The 24,771-nt window shown below is 43.4% G+C and overlaps 1 protein-coding gene across 1 annotated transcript; it reads right to left on the reverse strand.

Moving 5' to 3' along the window:
- Positions 1-3,727: 3,727 nt before the first annotated feature.
- DHTKD1 (dehydrogenase E1 and transketolase domain containing 1) lies at positions 3,728-23,259 on the reverse strand. The gene is made up of 17 exons (XM_054182301.1): positions 23,067-23,259; positions 21,666-21,821; positions 20,687-20,898; positions 18,698-18,892; positions 18,108-18,377; positions 14,409-14,580; positions 13,226-13,424; positions 12,026-12,338; positions 10,893-10,977; positions 10,097-10,236; positions 9,576-9,726; positions 8,271-8,377; positions 7,028-7,192; positions 6,571-6,653; positions 5,343-5,512; positions 4,737-4,822; positions 3,728-4,261 (listed from the first exon to the last, which is right to left on the reverse strand). The coding sequence occupies exons 1-17, from the start codon at positions 23,221-23,223 to the stop codon at positions 4,160-4,162; spliced, it is 2,763 nt and encodes a 920-aa protein (XP_054038276.1). The 5' UTR covers positions 23,224-23,259; the 3' UTR covers positions 3,728-4,159.
- Positions 23,260-24,771: the final 1,512 nt, after the last annotated feature.

Raw genomic sequence — 24,771 nt, forward strand, 5'->3', positions numbered from 1 at the left:
AATGTTACTGTGTCACCTGTGAACGCATTCCCCGTGATGGAAGTAAAAAAAATCAAAAATGCAGTATTGTTTTCTTTGCTCATTCCAAATGAATACTAAAATTTCAAAACTTTGTGCCTTCACAGTTCAGGCTAGATTTTTTTACAAATCTAAAATACCATCACTGTTACTAAAATACTTGTTCTACATTCTTCCTGTCACCAAGAGTAGCTGCTGTCTTTAATGAACTTCTCAACCTAACATCTCTTTCCTTCAGTGTCTTTACTTTTTTTCTTCTAATCCTGCACTTCTGAAAATCTTGAACATTCATCCATAACTTCTGTCTTTACCTCTGCATCTCAGCACACACACTACAATGCCCAGGTGCTGTAACACTTCCTCTCTTTCTAGTGAGCTTTTCTGCTGTCTGACAGCACATAAAGCTTCACTTCTGCTTGTGTTAATGACCCAGAACATTCTTCTGTCCAAGAACAGGGAACCTGCTCTGTTACACACTCACCCAACTTGTATACTGTTTTAATTAAATTTCCTGCACACCCAGGAAACTTCCTCCCATTGTCAAGCAGCACTTTCATCTGGGGCTTTCACAATTTCTGCTTCTCTTTTCCAAAATGCTTTTTTGCAAAAGGAATCCAGCACTCACACAGGGAGAGCCAAGCCTGCACGCAGAGCGCAGCACGGCTCACAGACAGAAAACAGCCTTGTTTGGTGGAAGAAAACGGTGTTAACTCCTAACTCAGCAAAATTGGTTGGAGAAACAGTATTCACTCCTAACTCAGCAAGTGCTTTGTCTTCCTCCTGGTAGCCATTAGCCATCACAGAAGAGCAGTGTTCTGCAGGCAACCAGCAGTGCTGAAGCCCTCCCCTCCTTACCCCGGCTTCCCTGGGGGGCTCAGTGGCACAGCAACGCTGGGCTGGGGGCATTTAGCCGAGCAGTACTACAGAAATAGCTGTGTCTCCCACGAGGAGGATAAAGCAGGCTCTGAATGCTCAAGCGTCCTTTACTTGGTTAGATAACCAAACCTGCGGAGCCTGCGTGCAAGTGGTGCAGAACAGGGTCAGGCTCTGGCCATGGGAAAATACTCGGTCTGTACTTCCCTCGTGTATTGTCATAATGGAAAAAATGTAGGTTTATGTAATGTTATGCAGCTTTGAATCAAGGATGATGATCGTGCTCTACAGCTTTCTTATCTACAGCTGCAGCCAAAGCAATGTTACTCTTTGGCCTCCTTTTTCTAGTTATCGATGGAAAGGTTCTTTGTGGGCAGAGTATCAGGAGATAAATTGTACAAAAACTACCCGGCCTGACATAAGTGCCTGTTGGGCAAAATGTCTCAGCACACTGAAGTATATTATATTATACCCAAACAAAATGTCACCATGTGAAAAAGCAGCTGCTGTTATTAGATAATATTCATGGTTAAAACCAGCAAGAAGTAAGGGACAGGCAAAGCTCCAGCCATTCTCAGCAAAGATGATTTCTACCTTGAAGAGTCTACTGCCCAGGGACCGTGGCAAGAAATCCTTGGAAATCTCAAGAGCAGAAACTTAAACTGGAATATGTCTTGATTAGATGAAACTATTCAGAATGCATAAGAAGTTGTGAAGTTTGCTAGAGTAAAGTGGAAGAAACATGATTTCTTGTCACTGTGATGGATGTGCTAAAGAAGTTATGTAATAACAGACTACAGAACAGATTACAGGGATTACTTCTGTGTCATAATTAATGTGTGAAGTAATTAGGGTAAAACACCAAAGTATGCTTCAGAGCTGCTTTTGGGAGCTGTTTCCCCAGGTAAATACACACCCTGCCTGTGATCTGCCCTTTCTCACGTACCAGGACGTTCTGTCTGGAAGGGCTGGATTTGGTTAAACCTCACTTTGTTTCTTTTCAAAAAGGTCTTTGGCTCGTGGTGGGTTTGGTTCATTCAAGCATGCTCCCCCAGATAACTCTGAGAGGAGTAGGGAGGTGCCAACTTCTCACTGACAACTAGACCAGAAAACTAAAAACACTGGGAAAAATCCTGTAACGATGGCAGAGCTGCCATTGGGGTAGCAGGGGGACAATCGACACCGGTGTCTGCCTGGGCAGATTTTACCTCCCTCTGCCATCTGGCTTCATTCTTCTCCTGCTTAACCTCAATGTTTTGGTCGTTTATCCTTTGCTTCCCAATAAAGACCCATTTCTTTCCTGTCCACAGATGACAGCTGTGCTGAAACCTTCCCTCAGGCACTGCCAGGGCTTTCCGGTCAGGCTGACTGCTGGGGTACAGAGCGTGTGGCTACAGAAATGCCTCAGCAGTTGGGAGTGGAGGGCAAAGGGCTTTTTTCACATTTCTTCTGAACACATGAAGTTGAAAAAGTCACACAAGCAGAAGGGCAAGAGCAGTGGTGTAACAGAGCCTTTAGGCGGCCCTCGCACATCCCTTATAGAGCTCTACACTTAAAGAGTAGTCCTCTAAATAGGATGCAGAGCTCCCACATGCTGGGGGGGCGGGAAGAACTGCTCTTGGAGGAAGGAGAAGATGGGATTCAGGAGAAGCTGCAAGAAGGGGAAGACTTCTTGCTTGTGAGGGTTAAAGCCAAACTCCTTTTAATCACTGTCCTCTCTTGCGCACCTTGTCTTGTTGCTGGAGCAAAGGTGCATTTTGAGAACTTCTTCAAATGGCTTGAATAGCTGTATCTGTTTGAGCTCCTTCAGAAAACCTGGATGATTACCTTTCTGTTTTGTCATTTGCTGCTGCTCCTTTCATTGACTTCTCCTATAACCTGTTTTATTAACGTATCTTGTCAAGACAAAGTCTGTGGTACCTACACTGCAGAGAAGAGTTGCTCAGGAAGCTCCCAACAGGCCTCCAGATGAGAAACAAAACCCAAAAAAGCCATGACGTTTGGGGTTTTTTGCTACAGCAGATTTTTTTGCTAAGTCACTTCAGCCTCCTAGTTCTCCTGCCTCTTACCTTTCCAGCTTCTGGTGTATTCGAAAGAGGCCTCACTCTTACACCTTTCAGCAAGTTTTCCCTCAAACTCCTTGCATCCTGCCCTACTGCACTTTTCTGTTTAGCTTGCCACAGTTTTGGACTCTCTTTGCATTGCTCTTACTTGGTCACAACTCCAGCTCATGCTCCAGCATGAGCAAGATTCTGTATGGGAACAACGGAACACTGAAAGAAGAAACTGAGCAGAAGTGAGACCTCAAAAACAGGTCACAGTCCTGAGAACTGGTGAAACAGCACAGCAGCCTGGGACTGGAAAAGAGATGGTTTCTTAAATGCACTTCCCTTTGGCTTTACTAGTGAGAAGTTACACATTCCTTGCCAACACAGACTAAACCAAGGGACCAATTTAACAGCACAATCTTGGGGTTAGGAAAAAAAAAAGCTATAACAAAACAATAAACCAGAAGGAGGACACTGAGAAGTTGTTTCCCAGGTAGGAGGTAGTGTCACTCTTCAGGCTAGCCTCTGAAAACTGGTTTGGTCTCTGCAAAATACGGTTCTAAAATATGGCACAGTCCCTGCAGCATGCCTTCCACCCTGCAAGCTTGATGTGAAAGCACCACTTTGTGTGAGAGAAACAGTGGTGCCTGAAGTCTTCAGGAGCCATCCTGCCCCCAAGGAATCCTGCTTTAACAACTCATGTGTTGAGAAGAGCACCAACAGCTGCAACAAATTTCATTCCTGGCCCATAGGATAATAAATTAAAAAACCCACAACACACTGCTGTAGAAATGTCTCATTCCCAGGCAGGGGGAAGCATTTATTCAACCAAACAGACTAACACTTCTGTGGAGACAAACTGTTTCCACACATGTACCATCTCAGGGAACTGCCAAGTGCAGATATGCAAGGTGATAGAAGGTATTTTATAGCCACCTCACCGATCTGCCCCCTGGACTGGATTTTTTTTTTTTTAACTTTAAAAAGATGTTTTGTAGAAAATACTGCAAGAGAAAAAGAAGTACGTAGAGTAACAGGCAGCACCTCTCATCTTTAAGTATTCCCCTACATCAAAAAACTGCTTCATCATTACAGAAGTTGTTCCATTCTTTTTTCCCTGTTTTGGAGAACTAGAGTCTTAAGGGTCTGGCTTTTGTTGTTCTTCATAGGAGGAGGCACTGAACATGACTGGCAGCCTGAGTTCTCCATCCGTTGAAAACTTAGATAAATGTGTTGGTAAGAATGTCTTCCTGCTGCTGGTGGTGTAGGGTTCCAATGCCAACTGCTGGGGCTGGTAAAGGAGGTCTGCTCACAAGACGGAGCTGAAATTTGAGTCAGGAGAAAATGATTAATGAAATACAAACATAGGATTGCATCTTGAGGTCCTCTGATGCCATGGTGGTATCTACTGTCAGATACTGGGCAGTCCCAGCTGCAAGTAATGCAGGAAGTTACCCTCCATCTTCCAAAGACGACGGCTCCAAGAACATTATAGTGCATAATCTGCCAGAGCAAACAGCAGCCTTGGAGTCTCCTCCTACTCACTTCAAGCATGTTGTTTCCTATCTGGGACCTTTCACCATCCTGTCTACTTAGATAAAACAACGGGTAGAAGATATCTCCAGCCCTGCTCATCACCACTAAATGGTGCTACAAAGAGCATAAGTAGCTTAAATTAGAACACACATTTGTTTTAGGCATCAGGATTAGTTTTTTGTGTAAGCATCACATGATTTTTCATTCAAGGAGAACTTCAAACTTCATTTTAAAGACTAGAGCACCATAGAGACATCTTACCTTAATCCCCACCTGCTTTTCAAACCGTGGGGACACAAAGGACCATGGACCCATGTTCTGTGGTTCTTCCTGACTCCAGATGAAGACTAAAGGAAGGATAAGGCTACATTACAAATGCACATATTTATCTTTTCATCAGCTCAAGAAAACCAGTTTTTTTCTTTTGTAGCACCTCTGCCTTTTTTGTCTTGGCCCTATCTGAAATGAAGGCTTGCCAGATTGAATTCGCTTGCAGCTCACAGCTTGCTGAAGTCAAACTAAAAGTATGTCCACCATTAGGGTATGCTGTGGGTATATTCGCTTTTCTACTGCCATTTTCAAAAGCTACTTAAAGGACTGAACTGCAAAGACCAATGCAAAAAAAATGCCACAAATAGTTCACTCTGATTTTTAGTAGATATATGGAAGCTAACAATAGCAGAGAGACAAGTTCTTCTAGCACAAGCAGTCAACATTTGTTATTATCCCACTCCAGAAACATCAGATGTAAAGGGGGAAGTGCAAAGAGGAAAAAGGTGCTACAACTCTTCATCCTAAAAGACAGACAACAGATTTAGTTCAGTACTTCAAAGAGTCTAGAAACACAAAGGTAAAAGTCTGGCTGACCTTTGGCACGGCTGTATTTGCTCAACTCTTGCTGTAGAGCTTCCAAGGGGAAAGGACAGAGTTCTTCAAGCCTCAGAATAGCTGTGTTGTGCTGTTTCTCTCCTAGTGTCTCTCTCTGCTTCACCAAAGCATAGTAATGCTTACCAGAACAAAGCACCACTTGGGTGACACTGAAGAAAAATAGGAATGTTTCCAAGTTTAGTGTTTTAGAGAAACTCTATGTAGAACAGTTTCACACTTTAAGCAAAAACAACCAGCGAAACTTTAAAGACAACTTTATGAAGCTAAATTGCTACCCTAGACCATCTTTTCTCTTGTTTGCCTTCCCTTCCCTCCAACAGTCAGCAAACTAACCTTTGGGCACAGTATGCCAGAGCCCAGGGGTCCTGCTGCTTCGGTAGTCCTGGGAAAGTTATCTTACAATGGGATTCACCTCTCTTAGCTTTAACTATCTAAAAATTAAACACCTAGTCAAAGCTAGTCATCTGTGTGCTCTCCATAGAGAATAAACCAGAGAGGAGGAGAAGTACCTCCAGAGGACAATGCTCTCCCATGCCAAAGAGGAATGGAGATATACAATACCCTCCAGCAGTCAGAGAGGTCTTGGCTGCCTAACCTTACTGGACAAAGGCAAGGAGATAAACCTCACCCTTTGTGCCTCACCATCCCACTTAAAAAAAAAACCAAGACACTAACATCAGGGATGCTGTCAGACTTGGTACTACTTGGGACATGGACCAGATAAGAACCTTAGAAGGGAAAAAAAATGAAGGCCAGAATTACCCTTTATGAACAGGATTCTCTACAGTATCTGAAGGGAGGGAGATATACACACACAATTTATTACTGCCCTAACTTAATTTCGTCGGCTCAGGTGTTCCAACACCAGAACAAAAAATTCTGTGTCTCTTCACGTAACGACTGCTCCCACCGTTAGCTAATGGGCATAGCACAGAACAGCACCCATGAGATCAGTCACCACAGTCACAGCCTCCCTGTGGGGGCAAGGGCTGAAAGCCTGAACGCTTTACAGCGCGGACAGATGTTGTATCTGCCAACAAGTAAGCACAGGAAAATGGGAGAAACAGGTAAAACTAAGTCACCCATCATAAAACAACATATTACCCCCAAAGTCATCTCTTTCATATCACCTCAAACTTCATCTGTTAGGTAGGAGAAAGGGACAGGACATTCTTTCTGAGCTTCTCCTCTATGAAATTAGAGCTACCTTTTAGGGTCTACGGACGAGTCACCAATTACAGGCTTGAATGTTGTCCTTGGGGCCATTTCTTCAAAACTTGATACAGCAGCCTACATGGGGGAAGACCTGGAAGTTACCAAATCTTGCTGCCTTTTCCCTCAGGACAGAGTTGGGAAAAGGATACTGAGACAGGCTTTTGATAAGTAAAAAAGACACAACCTTCCCTCTCCCTCCCATTCCCACCAATGAAAGGTGGGATGATAAGATTCCCCAAGAACACCACCAGACCTAGAATCAACCCTACTTCTAGCTCACCTCCATCCAGCTTTAATCCTCAACCTGTAAAGCCCCAAAAGGCAAAACCCCATTGATTTGACCCCAAAACAGAGACTGGAGAACACAGAGGAAGAACAAAGAGAAAGGGGAAAAGAGCAGAGACAAGGAGGGGGAAAAAAGAAAAAGGAAAACAACATTTTCAGCTTACGGGCAGCCTGAGTAACACTTTGGGAGAAACAACAATGAGAGGTTTCCTGAAGTTTCGGACCATTTGCCGCCGGAGTAAATGGAAATACTGTGCTGGGGTGGTGGGATGCACAACTGACATGTTCACCTGGTCCCCATCGACTCCCTCTTCTGAGCTGTCACACATCTATATAAGGGGAACACAGCAATAGCTTGTCAAGAAGCAAGCAGTGAGACAAATATGCAAGAGAATCCAGGCACATAAGGCATGCTGACTAGTGTAAGAATAGAAGAGCAAATATCCCAATTCAGACATTGATTGCAGGGAAGAACAACGTCAGAGAAGAAATGGCTTTAGCATTTAACTGGTAATATTATATCTGCACTGCCTCCTTCTAGCCCACTGTTACCAGGGCATGACAGTTTTCCTAACAGTGGAGAGGGCATGACTTCTCCATCAGAGTGGCAGCATCTGTCTAAACATGCTGCAAACTCTTCTATAAGCCATTACTCAGATGAAAAGGCTTTCACTTACTTACTACAGTCACAAGGGCACAACGGTGGATTTTTTTTTTTTGTACAATCATGCCACAGATTTACTAACTGGTATTTAATAGCATCCACTGTTCCGTTTGTACGGTCTGTGCCTAGTGGACAGATCTGCAAGTGGTTTTCTCTAAAGGGTGGCTACCTGGTTTTGATGCCAAAATGTTTTCTGTAAGTGCTCATCACAGGTCTGCTGTTTGCAATTCAGCAATTCTGTCTTGCCACTGGACTCATTCTGTGGTACAGTGACAATGATGAAGGGCAGCAATCACAAAAAAGACAGCAGTACTGAAGCACGTCCCACTAGAGGTGTTTGCAGAGGGCACAGGGCCTCTGCAAGCACTACGCAAATCTCATGTTAGGAAATTTCGTGTTACCACACACCCACTTGGGCAGGTGACAGAGATGCAATAGGAACAGCAAGCATTTATTACAAGGTTCAGAGTCTTACACCAGAGCTGCTGTGGCAGCATTTAAACCAGAACTGTTTCCTCACCACTTCTAGACCTACACCTTCTCATTGAAGTCCCCTTTCTTCCTCCACTTTCAGACCAGCCCGTTCCAATCTCATCATGATGGCATGGATCCTGGTATGTCTCCACCTTCTGGTGTCACTAGCAGGTACACCAGGAATAGGGCATTTTGTGGCAAGACTCCCAGAGCATTGGTTGCCAGTGCTACGATGGGGGATATGTGAATCTGAAGGTGTGGCGAGGTACCTGTAAGAACCGTTCCATCCGGCAGGACGAGTGCTCAGGGCCTGCACCATCATAGCCATGGGGAAGAAGAATTACTATGCCACTCTGCAGAAGCCATTTGGCCTCACCTAAAAACACACAGTGAGGAGGAGGGAAAGAATGACTTCCACAGAACACAAAGTCATGAAACACATATTACTTTGCACAAACTACTCAGGAAAAAAGAACAGTTAATTTCCTCATCATTAAATACAAGCCTGAAACATGCTGCTGGCATTTTGCCATAAGATTCACAATAGTGAAACAGCATGCATAAGATGATCTGAAGTTTCTGAAATCATCATGTAACTTTGGGCTTCCAAAAGACTTAAGCCTCCATGCAGAGCATGTGACAATGGTGAAGATTTTAAAACTTAAATCCTCTGAATGGAGTTGTCCTCCTGACTAAAAGAAGTCCTCAAAGGTTTGCTCCTTCAGTGAGCAAACCCCTAATCATAATTCATTGCTTATTTTCTGCGTACCTTGCTCATTTGGTCCTCAGCAGGTGTGACCCAGGCAGCATTCTGTGAGCCAGTCCTAGCTAACACAGCAGTGCTAGCCACAGGCTGGTTCCCCTGAGCTCTGCCAAACCTCCTGCACTATTTAAGAGATTAGAGTCAAATCCAGGAGGTAATTCATCCTGGCCTCAAAAACATGTTGAGAATGGGTGGGATAAGAGGGCCTCGGAATTTCCATCTATGATTACAGAGGGAGTGCAGAGGCCTAACTGAGGCTAGATGACAAAACTGTGGACACTTACGTACAAGGAACACCACTCTAAAATGATCCACCTTAGCATTTTCTCAGCATGTTCCAGGTCAAAGAGGTCTTATCTGTGCGCTCAGAAAACATGCTCCAGTCAAACTTAGAGGCTAGTTGTAAGGCTTTTCGTTTGTTTTAAATAATCACTATTTTCCTTCTGTATTGCTTCAGGAATTATTCAAATGCCTCATGAAGGAAAGCTACAGCCTAAAAAGCTATCAACTATATACACACACAGTAAAATAAACGGGGGCGGGAGGGAAGAAAGGCCATTGATACAATCAACTGTCCTTTTGGAATGACTGTCTTCTGCTAAGGATGGGGTGTCTTATTTTAGGTGGACCGTCTTCACAGGAAAGCTGCAGAGAAGCCAGGACCACACAGGCAAGCTCACAAGACTTTTTGAGAAAAGAGAATTCTTTTCTCAACACATTGCCCTTTTAACTTTAAAGATGAATAATTTTCTAAAAATGTGCTTAGTAAAAATGAATCATTTTTAAATACACTAGCTCCTTGTACACTCACCTCCAGAGATGAAAGTGTCAAATATTATCTGGGCTCCATTAAAGAAGTCTCCAAATTGAGCTTCCCAAATTGGCAGTAACTTAGGGCTCTCAATACTCATTCCATATTCAAAACCAAGCACAGCTTCTTCAGACAAGGGACTGTTACTCACCTAACAAAAGGAAATTGTTGGGAGGGGTGGGTGAGGAAGAAGACAACCCAGGGTTAAGAACCTTTGGAACCAGGCACATCAGTGCTGGGCACACTGAGGACATGCACTCCTAAAGGCAATTGATGGTCACCTCTTTTTTTTTTTGGCTTTTGAAAAAGGGAAGGGAAAAGAATAATAGCTGATCTCTCAAGAAAAAGCAAAACCCCACGTTAAATTTGTACAGAGGGTAACTACAAAGAATGGGGGTGCCCTGACAGTTTTATGTCTCTGTATCTGGGGTTTGCCAGAACGTACAGGCTACCTAAATGTGTCTCAGCAGCTTTAAAATATGTATTCTGTTTCAGCACAACTTGAAGAAAGTTGAACCTACCTCTAGGAAACCTTTCTGGTCTGGGGACATATGATTCAGAGGAATGTAGGTGTCATCTGTCTCTTGGCAGACCAACATGGCGTGTCGTTGGCTAAAGGTTCCTCTGCCAACATCTTGTCCACTTAGTCTGATATTAAACCCTTGCCAAGCAATAAACAAAACACCAGATTAGCAAGTCACGTAAAAAGAAAACATGCAGGACAACAACTCCTCAGTTCTAAAGTATTACTTCTCTCGTCACATCTCTTCTTGGATTTCCCCTCATCAGCAACATCAGCTCTGAGATTCTTAACCAGCAGCAGCTCCAACTCACAAGCACATTGATGCTCAGACATTTTTCTTTCCTCCTCTCTGCAGCCAAGAATTATTTTGTGGCAAACAGTTCAATTTACCGAAGCAAACTGCAAAAAAATGTGCATTCTCTATCATATGTAAATGGAAATATGAATTCAGGCTAGAGAGGAGGAAAAATAAATAGTACCATGAAACACACTCCGAAAGTATTTGGGAGGCCCCACTGATGTCAGCTACATCGCTCATGTGCTCAGCCCTATGCACAAATGCTTTTGGGGAGTGGGAGGGAGCAACAATTCTTTGAAGACATTTAGTACTCAATCTACAAATACTAGTGATATACAGGAATCACATTTACCTTCTCTTAGTACCACGCAAGTGTAAGTTGTTAAATTTATACATATCAATCTTTATACTTAGGAACACCTAAGAAGTCTAATGTTATACTTTATTGACATCAAAGCAAAAATATGTTATTGTCTGCTGTCTAGTTGCCTCTTACCTTGGCTCAGCAGGGAACCAAACGCTAAAGCTTCAGCTGTTGCCCAGTCAATCTTTTTTCCTTCCTCCATTTTTTGAACTCTTGACTAAAAAGTAAACAACACAGAAACGTTACTATTTTGCCTTTTTCCATCTGTAGCTCTTCTGGTGGCACAGATCGGTATTAGAAGCTAGGAAAAAAAGATAACACTATGGAGAGAAATGCTATATTCCTGCAGCCAGCTTAGGTTGGTTTGGAATACACAGTCTGATTTCAGCACATCCTGAAGAAGGCTGCATGACCCATGTGTCCACGTACCACTCAATAAACTGTGGACTGACAACTCAGATCTTAGTCTGACAACAATAAAATCTTATCACAGCACAGAGCGTGCTCTTAGCAGATTTTTTATGTGTCTGTTAGCAGTGATGAAAGATACTAGGTGTAAGTATTTCAGTCTCTAGAATTCCCCACTGCTCTGGCCTGCAGAACTGCAGACAAATGATCACACCCAACTAGGGTGTTCTTGCTTTGGGCCGGGAAGACAAGAACATCAGTCTTCTGAAATATTTGACTCGGGGCCTCCCTGTGGCTGACAACCAGGCACCTGCGCATGGTCATCATTCATCAAAGGGAACCGTTCACAAACCCAAACCAATCCAAATACAGCACACAAACTTATGAGCTATCAAAAAATGACTGTCGAACTTGGCCACATGTGCATGCATGTATTTATATGTATAAAACATAAACACTCACTACTGGCTTTAGAAAATGTGTACACTATTACCAAGTTTCTGATTCATTTGCTCACAAAGTACTCATTATAAAGTATATAAATGATAATAATTTATCATAATAGTTTCTATTATTTGTAAGAATAATGAACTGTATTTTCTGTAAGCATTTTTCTTCATTGCAACAAAATATTGTTGAAATAACAAAATTAAGTTTATGGTCAGATTTGGGGGAGAGGATGTCTTCAGAACTGGAGGAAAAATGGCATAATCTCAGCTTCAAAAAAGAAAGCGAGCTGCTTCTCCTCGAGAATACTATGCTGTTCTCCAACTGGCAGTCTTGCTGCGTTTAGTTTTTCCCGTAACGGGTCATATCTTTGAGCAATGGGACTAAAAGCATCCTTGTGCCCTACTGACCCGTGCGTAGGTCTTCAGAAGATGGCTGTGCATCTGGAGTTCTTCAGGCACCTCTACAGACTTGACTCCAATAAACTGCAGAAGTGGTACAGGCATACCCGTGTCCCAAGTGGTGATTTTTGCAGAAGGCTCAACAAAGCCTTTCCAGTGAGCCTGCAGGTTGGTAGGAGGTGGACTATACAAAGTCATGTTGGCAAGGTGATCATTCAGCTTAGAATAGTATGTCGTCCTTATGTCAGATACTTCAGCCTCAGTCATGAGCCCAGCAGCTATTAGGTGTTCTGCGTATGTGTCTGGGATGCTCTTGCGGGATCTGTCAGGGAGGGAATCAAACCTCACAGCCATTAAGCCTGAAAACTGCAGCACAAAGAAATACCATCTTAATACTATCAGGTACCACAGAAAACTAAGATAAATGAGGTCCTGGTGCATTATACTAATTTGCATCAAGATTGCTTTCCTGGCATTTCCAGAAAGGTAACAATTCTCTTAGATATGTGCTTTACAGTCCTTAAAAAAAAAAAAAAAAAAGTGTGTCTATAGTTGGCAGTTACAGGTAAAGACAAGCCAAAAAAACCTCCCACTTAGACTGACACTGTGCTATCACACCTATTTTCTTCAGACAAGCTGACAGGAGGATTTCAGTATAGCTGAGAATCAAGCCATCCATCTATTCCATAAACGCTTCACTTCAAATACCAGAATTCATTGGCCAGTGAGTTTTTATGCGTATTTTAATTTGGGGATAAGGATGGAATCTGAATACATCTAAATGCTCATAAAGATGAGTCCCCACTGTAACCAGCAGGACCAGATGAGACAAGACAAACGTCATACTGGCTTCCTGCCCATTCTCCCGCATTATCTACGCTCTCCTCTAGCACACAGAAGACAACTTTGCTTTCTGATTACTAGCGATCATGAATTTGAAATCCAAGGGCTATATGCAAGCTTGTTCTCCAAGAGGCATCAAGCTGCATGTTCAAGAGCCAACACTAGCGGTTACCTTCATTAACACGTCATTCTCAGACTCACACCTTAGTCAAGGGCTGCTGGCAGCATAGCTACACCTACATAAAGACTTGTTGATACGGCACATGATCTCGTTATAGAGAGATTTCTATTACAGTCACAGGCAATACTGAGTTCGTGTAGACACGAGCACATTTTGGGTCCCCCATTGGGTGGCGTTACCCTTACCTGATGATTTTGTACATGCTGGGGTTGGTGAAGAACGGCTCATCAAGTTCATTGTGGCCCCACTGTCTGTAGCACAACAGGTCTACTATCACGTCCTTGCGGAACTGGCGTTGGTACTCAACAGCCAGTCGTGTGGCACGGACAACTTCTTCAGGATCATCCCCATTCACGTGGATAACCGCACATCCAACAATTTTACCTGCCCAGGGATTCAAAACATAACAACAGTAATCACACCCAACCCCTTCCAAAGAAAGCGGTCACACACCCACTCTGCTGAGAATGACAGAAAACTCATGTGAAGTGTATTTAACAAAAACAAATCTACAAAAGGTGCTCTTTGTGATAAGAGCTGGGGTAAGGAGTAGGAGTTTTCCCTGAGAGAAAGTGCAATTAGCCCAACCTGTTGTACTTGTCACAGTTTGAGCACAACTTCTTCACCAGCGCTAAATTCCCAGAGGGCTTTCTATACACGGTTCCTACATCTTTTTAAACTGGATGCAAGTCTACGGGGAATGGGAGAGAACTATTTGATCGCTTCTCTTTAAAACAAAAACTGAGTTTTATTTCCATCTTATCCTAAGCTGTCACTCCTATGAATTCACACAGGCCAGAAACAATCTTCTCCCCTGTCAGCAGTCATTCTACACGCTGCTCCTCCAGGCAGAAAGGCCTCTTCGTTAAAGCAAACACTGCAAAATTCACACGTCTTAACACCCTCTCCTGTATGACAGTTTGGCTGCAAATCTTCCCAGTAACAGTGCTCCTCTTGTACTTTATCTGCACAAATTCTGGGAAATAAAGATATTTCAGCCATTCCTGACCCCTCCCTAGCAAAATCCTGAAGCTCAAATGAGTAACACCCATCCTCCTCACTGACCAGGAAAGAAGAAACCTGTAAAAATGTGACAAGATTTTTCCCTCGATATTTAGTCTTTGCCATAAAGCAGATGGGGGAAGGCCTGTTTTTAGCATCTGAATTTTTGCTAGTAGGAGGTAATAATCAATAATAATTTTAATTTCTACTGTATGATGAAAATGGAGATATATTTATCTAAATCCCTAGAGTTCATAGATGCTTGCTATAAGAAGCCCATAGCATAGCATAGCATATATTCACACTGGAGTTAAAAATCCTTTCTGACACAACAGGCAATTTTCCTTCTGATTCAATGATACATACCAATGTCACTACAGTACAGAGATGATCTTCCCCGCTCTGGAGGAGTGGTATAGCCCAGCTGGTTATTAACAATCAAATGGATGCTCCCACCAACTCTGAAATGTGGTAGATTAGAGAGGGTCAGTGTTTCAGGAACAATCCCTTGCCCAGAGAAAGCAGCATCGCCATGAACCTACATTAGGGAAGAAGATGGAAAAGTCTCATTAGAAAACACTGGAGGAACAGCAAAATCAAAACCGTAACTCATTAAGCAAAACCCTTTAAACTGAGTAGGTAGAACAGATACAGTTTCAGCTGGATCCACTTCTTAACCCCTTTCAGACTACTGTTTTTATGATTTGAAAGTTTATATAGTCTTATCACTAACACAAAGTCATAGCAGCCAGCATCTGTCTGTAACTGCCTGATGTAACTGCCTGATGTAACTGCCCGATTATGGGACTGGAGCACCTCCCTTATGAGGAAAGGCTGAAAGAGCTGGGACTCTTTAGCCTGGAGAAGAGAAGGTTGAGGGGGGACCTGATTAATGTTTACAAGTATCTAAAGGGTGGGTTTAAGGAGGACGGAGCCAGGCTCTTTTCAATGGTTCCCAGCGACAGGACAAGGGGCAATGGGCACAAGCTAGAACATAGGAAGTTCCGTTCAAATACATGGAAAAACTTCTTTACAGTGAGGGTGACAGAGCACTGGAACAGGCTGCCCAGGGAGGTTGTGGAGTCCCCTACTTCGGAGATTTTCAAGACCCCCTGGATGCAGCCCTGAGGGATGTGCTTTAGGTAATCCTGCTCTAGCAGGGCAGTTGGACTAGATGATCTCTAGAGGTCCCTTCCAACTCTGAAGATTCCGTGATTCCGTAACTCCTACCTGGAGCTGACCCCATCACCTCTTAAAATCAACCCACCAGCGTACAAGTGACTGCAAATACCATGGCTATAGCAAAGCTGCAGCAGTCAGTAGCAAGTCACTGACCACTGAACAAAAGCAAGCCAGTCACCACAGCAGCTTTGCTGAAAGTTAATGCTGGTGAACTGTGATTTATGCCTACTCCCATCTCACCAAATAGAGACAAGAACAGGCACAACAGGAAAAAAAGTGGAAAAGGAACTGAATGGAGACACTTAAAAAGCAAATAAAAGCTTTCAGATGGAAATAAAACGTAAGTTCTCAGTGACACTTCAAAACCGCAAATAAATGTTGCAAATAAAACAGAAGTTTGGAAGGGGAGGGGAGACTACTGTGATATGCAACCCAGGTTTCTAAAAAGGCTAAATACTATTAGAATGAGTATCATCTAGCATTTCAATGTTTTGAAACTAGAGATAGTTCTCCATTGATGAATATGATCACAGCTTCCTCAGAATGCAGATTTGATCCTTTACAGATCAAAATCTCTACACAGATTGATGTAGTTTCTTATTGAAACCAGATGACAGTTCTACTTTCTAGTTATGGGATTACGCTTTCAAGCTTTAAGAGACTTTTGGAGGTGCAAGTACACCTGGAAGAGAGTAGAAGTATAATCAACCTGTGAAATGGCAACATGGGGTTTTACGCAGTTCTAAAATAGCGACTTTTTTTAAAAGGCATCACAGAAAACCAAAGTGAACTACTGCAACGGAGACAACACAGCATCTCCACTCTACCCCTTACATTTGTTCTGGAAGCATTGGATTTTCTCTTTTCCCTTCTGATTTCTTCTGCTGCCTAAGAAGACCATATATCTCAGTAATACCATTTGAGTAGGGACCCTTGAACATCTGAAAGAACTTTATGGCCTTCAATACCTCCCAAAGCATTGCAGCCTACAGACACTAGGACTATGCTACTACACAAGACTCTTCATATGCGTCTCAAACCCCAGAGATTCAATTCCTGTGGGGAAGGTAGGATTTTCCTCATTATAGCAGAAAGCTGGGAGCAGTTTTTGCTAGCACTTTTTTTTTTTTTATGGCAGCATTAGCAAAGAACATAAAAGCAAGGTCACCATCAAGTTTTATCGAACAGTGACCCTGACTGTGGAACATCAGATGTGAAATTTATTTCAGGGAGACCTTATTCTCAGATTGCAGTTCAATTCATGAAGACCAATAGTTGCCTGATGTCCAGGAAGTGGAGTTAATGTCTGTAAGAAGGTGAAAAATAAGCCACTTTTCAGCAGAGATGGACAATTAAACATCGAAAAAGTGTCCTCGGTAGTTAACCAAGAAGAGTTTTATAGTCTTCATGTATTCCGAGTACTCAAGCTCTGGCACTCAGGTTAGTGAGAAAATAGAACAAATGCCGAAGTAAATCTCAATTCAGAGTTTCTACACCACTTCTGGAGAGAAAGTGCTTTTTCTGGAGAGAAAGCACTACGAAAACAGAAAACCCAAAGAGAAACTTCCAAACCAAGATTCTGAAAGAAGAGGTGTCCGATTTCATGTCTTTGTTCTCCATTAGCTGAATGAAAGCAGTTAACCGTCAGAACTGTAAAAATTTGCCTTTTTTTTTTTTAATCTAACTCTGGGATTTCTTCACAAGTACTTATGTTCACATTAGACGAAACATTTCTTTTCTTTTGGGAATATTTTGAGTCAGTTAACTAACATGGAGGTGCCTAGCTAGGAGTTAAATGTTGATCTTCTCTACTATGCAATGCTCCTTTCCACTTACCCCTTCAAAACCCAAAAAGTTAAATTTTTCTTGCATAGAGAGGTTCCATTTACCCTGAAGAATCTTTGTTTAAAGGGTTATAGTGGTTTCATTACTACATGGTGAAGATCTAACATTATGAGAGAGACCGAATCTAAGAAGCAATAATACTTTATCAAACTAACTGATACAACTGCACTGAAAGAAGAGGAGAAGATGCATTGGGCAACAAACTTTTCTTCCTGCACTTGTATGACCAAAAGCCTTTTTTTTAAAATAAAAAAAAAAAAAAAGAACACTAGAACCCCAACTTGCCTCCAGTTTTCTCAATATTTCATGTTCTCTTTTCTGCTTTTTCCAAGTATCCACATACTTTCAGAAGGAAGCAAAACGTTTATTTTACTGATATACATTTTCACTTCTACCTTTAACTTCCTCCATGTTCATTTTACTTCACAGGAGAACAGTTCTGCCCCAACTCGTTTTTACTCCTGACTTTAAAAGCGTTTAAGAGATTGGCTCACTTGTATTTCCAAGTCGAATACAATGCAAGAAAAGAAAATTTATCTAGAAACTACTTAGCTATATGCCTTCATAGCTATAAAAGACAGTTCAAGGAGCAAAACCCAATTCCAGCAGGCTCTTCAACAGTAGTATGATATAATGACACAACTCAATATCCTCCCGTATATTTTGCACCCTTGTTGATAGCTCATCTCCAAACCCTTTTAACTTAAAGGAAAGCTAACAGGGGTTAGCTTTCAAATGCAAAAGTGGTCTATGCAGACATGCACGCATGCCTCTCAACACAGCGTATTATTAAAATAAAGGAAGGTATCAGAATCAGTTCTTCAGAAATCTTAGACGTGGAATTGTTTAAATGCCAGTATTATCACATACCTCATCTGGAAGTCTTCCTTGCCCTCCTCTTTCTCCATAAAGAGGATCCCAATTCTTGATATTCTACATTAATTCAGTTTTGTTTGATGTTTCTATACACACCACTTCTCTTCACATGCTAATCCAGGAAGTCTTACAAAGATAAGCTAAAAATTGTGAGCAAAATACCTGCAGGCAAATAACTTTGTCTCCAGGCTGTGCAGAGCTCTCTGGGGAGTAATCTCCATCGAGCAGGGTCTGTTGCCTTCCTCGTGTCTTTCCCACGGCCACTGGATTGATTGCTTCTAAGTGTGAGGGGTTAGGGAGCAAGGTGACATGCACAGGCCTGTGGGAACCGAAGTCAAGATCTACAGAAGATGTCAGGTGGGAGAGAACATCCCCGATGGCTGCTGAATTCTCTGGAAACTCACTCAAACCACGCATCTTACGGAACATGAGCTGCACGGAAACAAATTTGGTTACATTTCCTTTACAATTCATTAACACTTGGAAAGAAAAACATTTAGAACTGTGTGCTCTCCTACTCCCGAAATTGCAAGGATGCTTCAGGTAACAGCACACAAATCCTTTCATTAGAGGTCCCTTTAACAGTCTCCTGTGAAGATCTAGCTGAGGTGCTGACAGAAGGGGAATACACACTCACACAGGTCACTATTTCATTGCTTCAGCATTCACAACACAACAAACTGCTATGTTTTTATTTCATTGAAAATAAATTAGGCACCAAGCAACTTTCAGTGAGATTCTAAGTCTCCTACCTCAGGTGGAAGCTGAAGTAAACCTGTGAGAAGATTAAGTCTTCCACGATGAGGCATTCCAAGAATGATATCCGTCACCCCACTGTACGCACACATCTTGAACAACTCATGGAAGAAACCCATCATACTCTCTGCTCCTTCACCACCATACCGCTTCACGGTGGCAAATTTTGTGGCTAAGAAGTGATCAAACTCCTATTAAAAATATGAGAACTTCAGTATTATGTTATTTTAAGCAGCAGTCTTCTCTTTATAAAATTGAAATATAATTTATGTTTGTACCTTTAAGGCATACAAATCTAAGCATACCCCTTGGAAGCCTCAACTCATTCACAACCCACACAGCCTAAGATCAGAAGCTATGATGACTAAAGAAATCAGCTTGTATCTCCTCTTAAGCAGAAAAATGTTGGATTGAGGACCAAACTCTCTATCTAGCATGGAAGGAGATGCATGAAATAACATAACACCAGAGCAACTTACAAATTCCTTGACAGTTTACCTATTTTAGGTAGAAATTAAGGAATGGTGTTCTTTTACAGTATAAGCCTTAACTGTCCTGAGATGCAAAGTGCTAGAGAAGCACAGTGTCCTTAGCACATAGGTAGAAGAATGCTTAAGAGAAGGAAAATAAACGAATCTGTATTTACTCCATTTTCCTCTAACTCCTCCCACTTCACTCCGTTCATGTTCTCCTAGACAGCTCTCATAAGTGACAAAGTTTTGGAAGCACTGGAAGTGTCTGTAGTGTTTTCCAACTGAAGACTGAAAATAAATTAAGTCTGTAACTGAGAAGGGAAGACTGAGCCACAGCCAAAGATCCGAGCCAACTGCTGAACACCTTCTAGTTAAGCAACATTTAGTTCTAAGGATGTATACATAACTAATCCCACATAGAAGCGGTTTTTCCTGTCAGGGTTAAATTCTACACTCTACATATACAGTTCTGGTCATACTGAAATCAAAATGGGATACACCACAGCCCCGATTTCAACCTCCTGTGTCACTGTCAAACTCCTCTAACTGCCAGAGGCAAGAAAAATATGAAATATGCCATCTGCTTCTGTTCAGTCATTGGTAAATATTACATTTAACACTCCTTCCACTTGGAAAACTGGAAACAGGGACACATTCACAGATCCTGCTCTTCTACCTTCTCATGCTTCTGGATAACACGGGGAGAAAAGGGGGGGGGGGGGGGGCAAAAAAAGAAAATTTTTCACAGTACAGAAGTTGTGGAATAAATTTTCCCTATACATTTTGCAAGTACGTTAAATCTTTCACTTCCTTACAGAATGCATTGAACAAAGTTTCCTTTGCTGAAAAGCATCAAATTTACCAATGCTATATGGCTAACACTTCAGTCCAACTGTTTTGTTCACCCAAAACTTTGAGAGACGTGATGTTTTAAAGCTAGTAAAACAGATCGGCATTAGGATGAAAGGAAAACACAGAACACCCACATCAGAGCACAAAATTCCATACAGCTGTGCCCAACCTTGCATTCCCATCAGTAACATTTAATATAAACTGTCAGATTATTATCTTAAGAGAACCTCACTTTTGAAGACTGATTACTCATGGATTTGTAGGGTCATTTGAGTCTCATGATGATAAAGAATATATGTTACGAGAATATACATTGCACACAATATATATTCTAATTAATTCTAAAAGCCTCTTGAGTTTGGAACTGGCTGGAAATATTTTCCTAGAAATATTTCCAAAGTAGTAATGCAAACCAAAAATGTATCGCTATTTATTTCAATAATGGCTGCTAAGTAAACTCAGCAACAACCTCCAGAGAGACTCCTGCATTTGTGTATTGCACTTTTTCATGCAAAACCTTGTACTTCTTCCTCTTGCACACTGTCAAAGCCTTTCAGGATAGCGACTGTTCTTTTTCTGCATGAATAATGTCTGGAGCAGTAAAAGGTTCATGATAGACTCCACAACTCTATTACAATCCAATAACAGTGAACAAAGTACCTGCGACTCCAACATCAGTTTGCACAAGTGTTTTTTCTCTTCGGGTGTAAATGCTTCTTGTTTTAGTTCTTCAAACCTTTTAGCAAACCATTCTCTTTCCTCCAAAGTTGGAAGCTGGCTTGTTTCTATGGAAATATGCCCACAGTATATATGGTCAAGGTAAGCCAACACATCCTCTAGGGAAGCCTCTTCTTTTCCCATGTTTAGAAGCCCTGGTGGGAAATAAATGTTATTAGCCACTTTGAAGGATAAGGGGGAAGCACTAAGACCTAAACTGTTGTTTTGCAATTATATTAACATTTTAAGCATACAAATTAATGTCATCTTCCTTTCCTCCATTTAAAAACAAAACTCAAAAAAATTATTTTATAAGCACACTTCAGTATTATTAATATGAAAGTCTCATGCTTATTTGCAAGGTGCTCAAAATGTCTGAGTAAGTTTACCATGAATGACACAAAGACACTATTTTTGTGACTCAGTACAGTACTCGGTATCATGTGGCTCAGAGAGATGAGTGCCAATCCTAGCTGCACCACAAGTAAATTATCACCCGTTTTGCAGATGAAAAAAAATAAGATACAGAGAGATCCTCCTTTGTTCAAGGCCACAGCGAGAGTCTAACAGATACAAGAAAAGACAAGTCTTGACTTCTGCCCTCTGCTCTCTGGCAGCTTTGCTACTGTGTTAAGTATTACACTAAATCATAGAACAGCAACACAAGAAATTAATGTATAACCTCAGTAATTGTAAGAACAAGTAAAAATTTTCATGGTTTCCAAAGACGCTAGAAGGTTGCCACTCATTACACGATGATTTCTGCAACAAACATACAAGCAGGCTGAAGTTAATTTTCCGTCCAACAGTTCATTACCGACTGAATTGCCACTCAATATTCGGCTCTTCTGCAGCAGACATAGCCTCTTAACAAATTAACGATGAAGACGGTTGATTTGCCGTGATAAGGCTGTAGACTTACCTGTAGTAATGAGAGGCCCTTGAAGAACTTCAGTCAACTCTTGGATTTCGGGTACCATGTTCATAACAGCTTGTCCAGCAAACAGCGGGTTTATTTTGGCTGCTTTGTGGCCATGTTCAGCGTATGCAGTTATTAAACGAGCAAGAGCATGGTCAACTAAAAACAAAAAGAAAGTAGAACAGTATCACACACGTGCTCATACCCAATCCACTTACAGCACCAACACAGGAGTATTCTCTCACAACTTGAGAATGGCACGGTACCAGTGTGCAGAGTCTCATTTCCTCAGCCAACTCAAATCACAGTGCTTGTGCCTCCCTGTTCCTCGCTGGAAGGACAGGAAGATAGGGTCTTAACAATAATTTGGGTCCTATGACTTAAAAAAAAAAAAGTCTGTGTCTGCAGGAGCCAGCAGCCAACAGCATGTGCACATGCTGAGCCAGACATACTAAAAACTCAAATACATGAACATGGTTTGCAACAGACCCCAGCAGCACACTGTTTCAGGCATTGTTCATTGAGGTCAAAAAATTATTGACATAAGCAAAACCTGACCAGCTGAAAGGTCGTGCAGACAGCATTGCTGTCATCGAGCACATGCCACAGACCAGGTCAATAAACTGTAAACCAATAAAATATATTGCAAGAATCCACTACAAATTAATGATATGAAACAGTTTATAATGCATTTTTAATGGGGAGGGCACCCTGACAAAGGCCCAGTCCTGACAGTATTCAGGTCTGAAGTCCTACCAGAGTCTCCTGAGGTGTTAATGCAGGGACGACACTCCTACACCAGAAAGTTTTCTGCTTATTTTTCCGCACTATAATACGGCACTAAAAACATGACAGTTATTGCTACAGCCAGTATTGGCCAGTTCAAGCACAATACTATAAAAAAAAAGGTGCTTTTATGAGCAGTCAAACAATGCTAGAGCACGTTGCCATGTTAACTGCGGTCACTCACAGTCACTTCTAGCTCCACAAGGCACCAGCTGGCTGCCCGGGGCACCCGAGGGACCGGCGGAGCGGAGGGCAGGGAAAGCCCACCAGGACCCCCGAGGAGAAGCTCCAGACGGCGCTCAATGGGGCAATAGGAACAAAACATAAAGCGCCTCACATCGACGCTTTCGACGCCCTCGGACTTTGGGCCCCTCAGCGCTGGCAGGGCCGCCGGCTCCGCGGCCGAGCGGCCGAGCACAGCCCTGCCCGCCGCAGCGGGGACCCTGCCTCCCCCCTCACGGCGGCGGGGAGACCCCCTGCCTGCCTCCCTCCCCTCAGGACGGCGGCGGGGGGACCCCCGTGCCTCATCCCCCTCCCGGCGGCGCGGCCCTCCTCCCCTCAGCCCAGCGCAACCCCAGTGCGTGTGTGTGTGTGTGAGGCGGGGGGGGGTTGTCCGACCTGCTTTGCCGCTCGCCCCGGCTCCGCGCGGCTCTGCCGCTGGCCCGCTCGCCGCCTTCCGCGGTTTGTAGCCGTAGACGCCCCGCTCGGTGCGGTACCAGCGCCTCAGGCCGCCCCGCCACAGAGCGCAGCGCACGACGCTCGCCGCCGCCGCCATGGCCGCCGCCCCGCCGGCCACCCAACCGCCGGCCCCGCCGCCGCCACCGCCCCCGCGCCGTGGGGGGGACCGCCGCTTCCCGCCCCGCTGCCGGAGGCTGAGGCGGCCTCGGCAGAGGTGGTGCCTGTGGAGGTGTCCGTCAGTATGGTTGGCCTTTAAATCTGATTGTCCAGACTAGCTCCCCCATCCCTTCAGCGACTTCAGCAGTGTATTCCAGTATCCTGGTATTTCCTATTAAAAGGCTGCCAAAATTCCCTATTAATCAGTCTCTTCTGAAACGTACCAAAGCTTAATCTTGTGTATACACCATGCTGGATTGTGATGAGACTGGCAAAAGGCATAGCAACATCATCACCTCTGGAAAACCGACCAAAAGAAGGCATGAGTTACAGAGAAACAAAGTTTTAACAAAATCTGCAAGCTTCATCTGAAGACTCCAGCTGTCTGCGAACCATTATTCCAAACACATGAAGGACAGGAAAGTCATCAGGAGTAGTAAACATGGCATGACCAACTTGATAGACTTCTAGAACGAAGTGACTGGCCTGGCAGATGAGGGGGGAGCGGTGGACATTGTCTACCTGGACTTCTAAGGCCTCGACACTGTCTCCCGTAAGATGCTCATAAAGAAGCTGTTGATGTGTGGGCTGGAGGAGCAGACAGTGAGGTGGGCTGAAAACTGGTTGAATGGCCAGGCCCAGGGGGTGGTGATCGGTGGCATAAAGTCTAGTTGGAGGGCAGTAACTAGCGGCGTACCCCAAGGGTCTGTAGTGGGTCCAGTCCTGTTTAACGTCTTCGTTGATGATGGGGATGGTGGGGCAGAAGGTACCCTTAGAAAGTAAGACTAGCAGGAGTGCCTGATACACCAGAGGGTCATGCTGCCATCCAGAGGGACCTCAACAGACCAGAGAAGTGGGCTGATGGCAACCTCATGGAGTTCAACAAGGAGAAGTGGAAAATCCTGCACCTGAGGAGGAACAACCCCATGCACCAGTACATTCTGGGGGCCGCCTAGCTGGAAAGGAACTTAGCAGAAAAGGACCTGGGGGTCCTGGTGTACGCCAAGTTGAACATGAGCCAGCAAAGTGACCTTGCTGCAAAGATGGCGAATGGTATCCTGGGCTGCATTAAATAAAGTATTGCCAGCAGGTCCCCTCTACTCAGCACTGGTGAGGCCACACCTGTCCAGTTCTGGGCTCCTCAGTACAAGACAGACATGGACATATTGGAGAGAACCCAACGAAGGGCCACAAAGATGATGAAGGGACTGGAGCACCTCACATGTGAGGAAAGGCTGATAGAGCTGTGACTGTTCAGCCTGGAGAAGAGAAGGCTCAGGGCGTTCTTACCAATGTGTGTAAATAACTGAAAGGAGGGTGGAAAGAGGACGGAGCCAAGCTCTTTTCAGTGGTGCCCAGTGACAGGACCAGAGGCAATGGGCACAAACTGAAACACTGGAGGCTCTGTCTCAACATCAGGAAACATCTTTTCACTGTGAGGGTAACCAAATGATCAAAGAGGATATCCAGGTATGTTGTGGAGTCTCCA

Source organism: Rissa tridactyla, chromosome 1 (assembly GCF_028500815.1).
Source record: "Rissa tridactyla isolate bRisTri1 chromosome 1, bRisTri1.patW.cur.20221130, whole genome shotgun sequence".
Classification (NCBI taxonomy): Eukaryota; Metazoa; Chordata; class Aves; order Charadriiformes; family Laridae; genus Rissa; species Rissa tridactyla.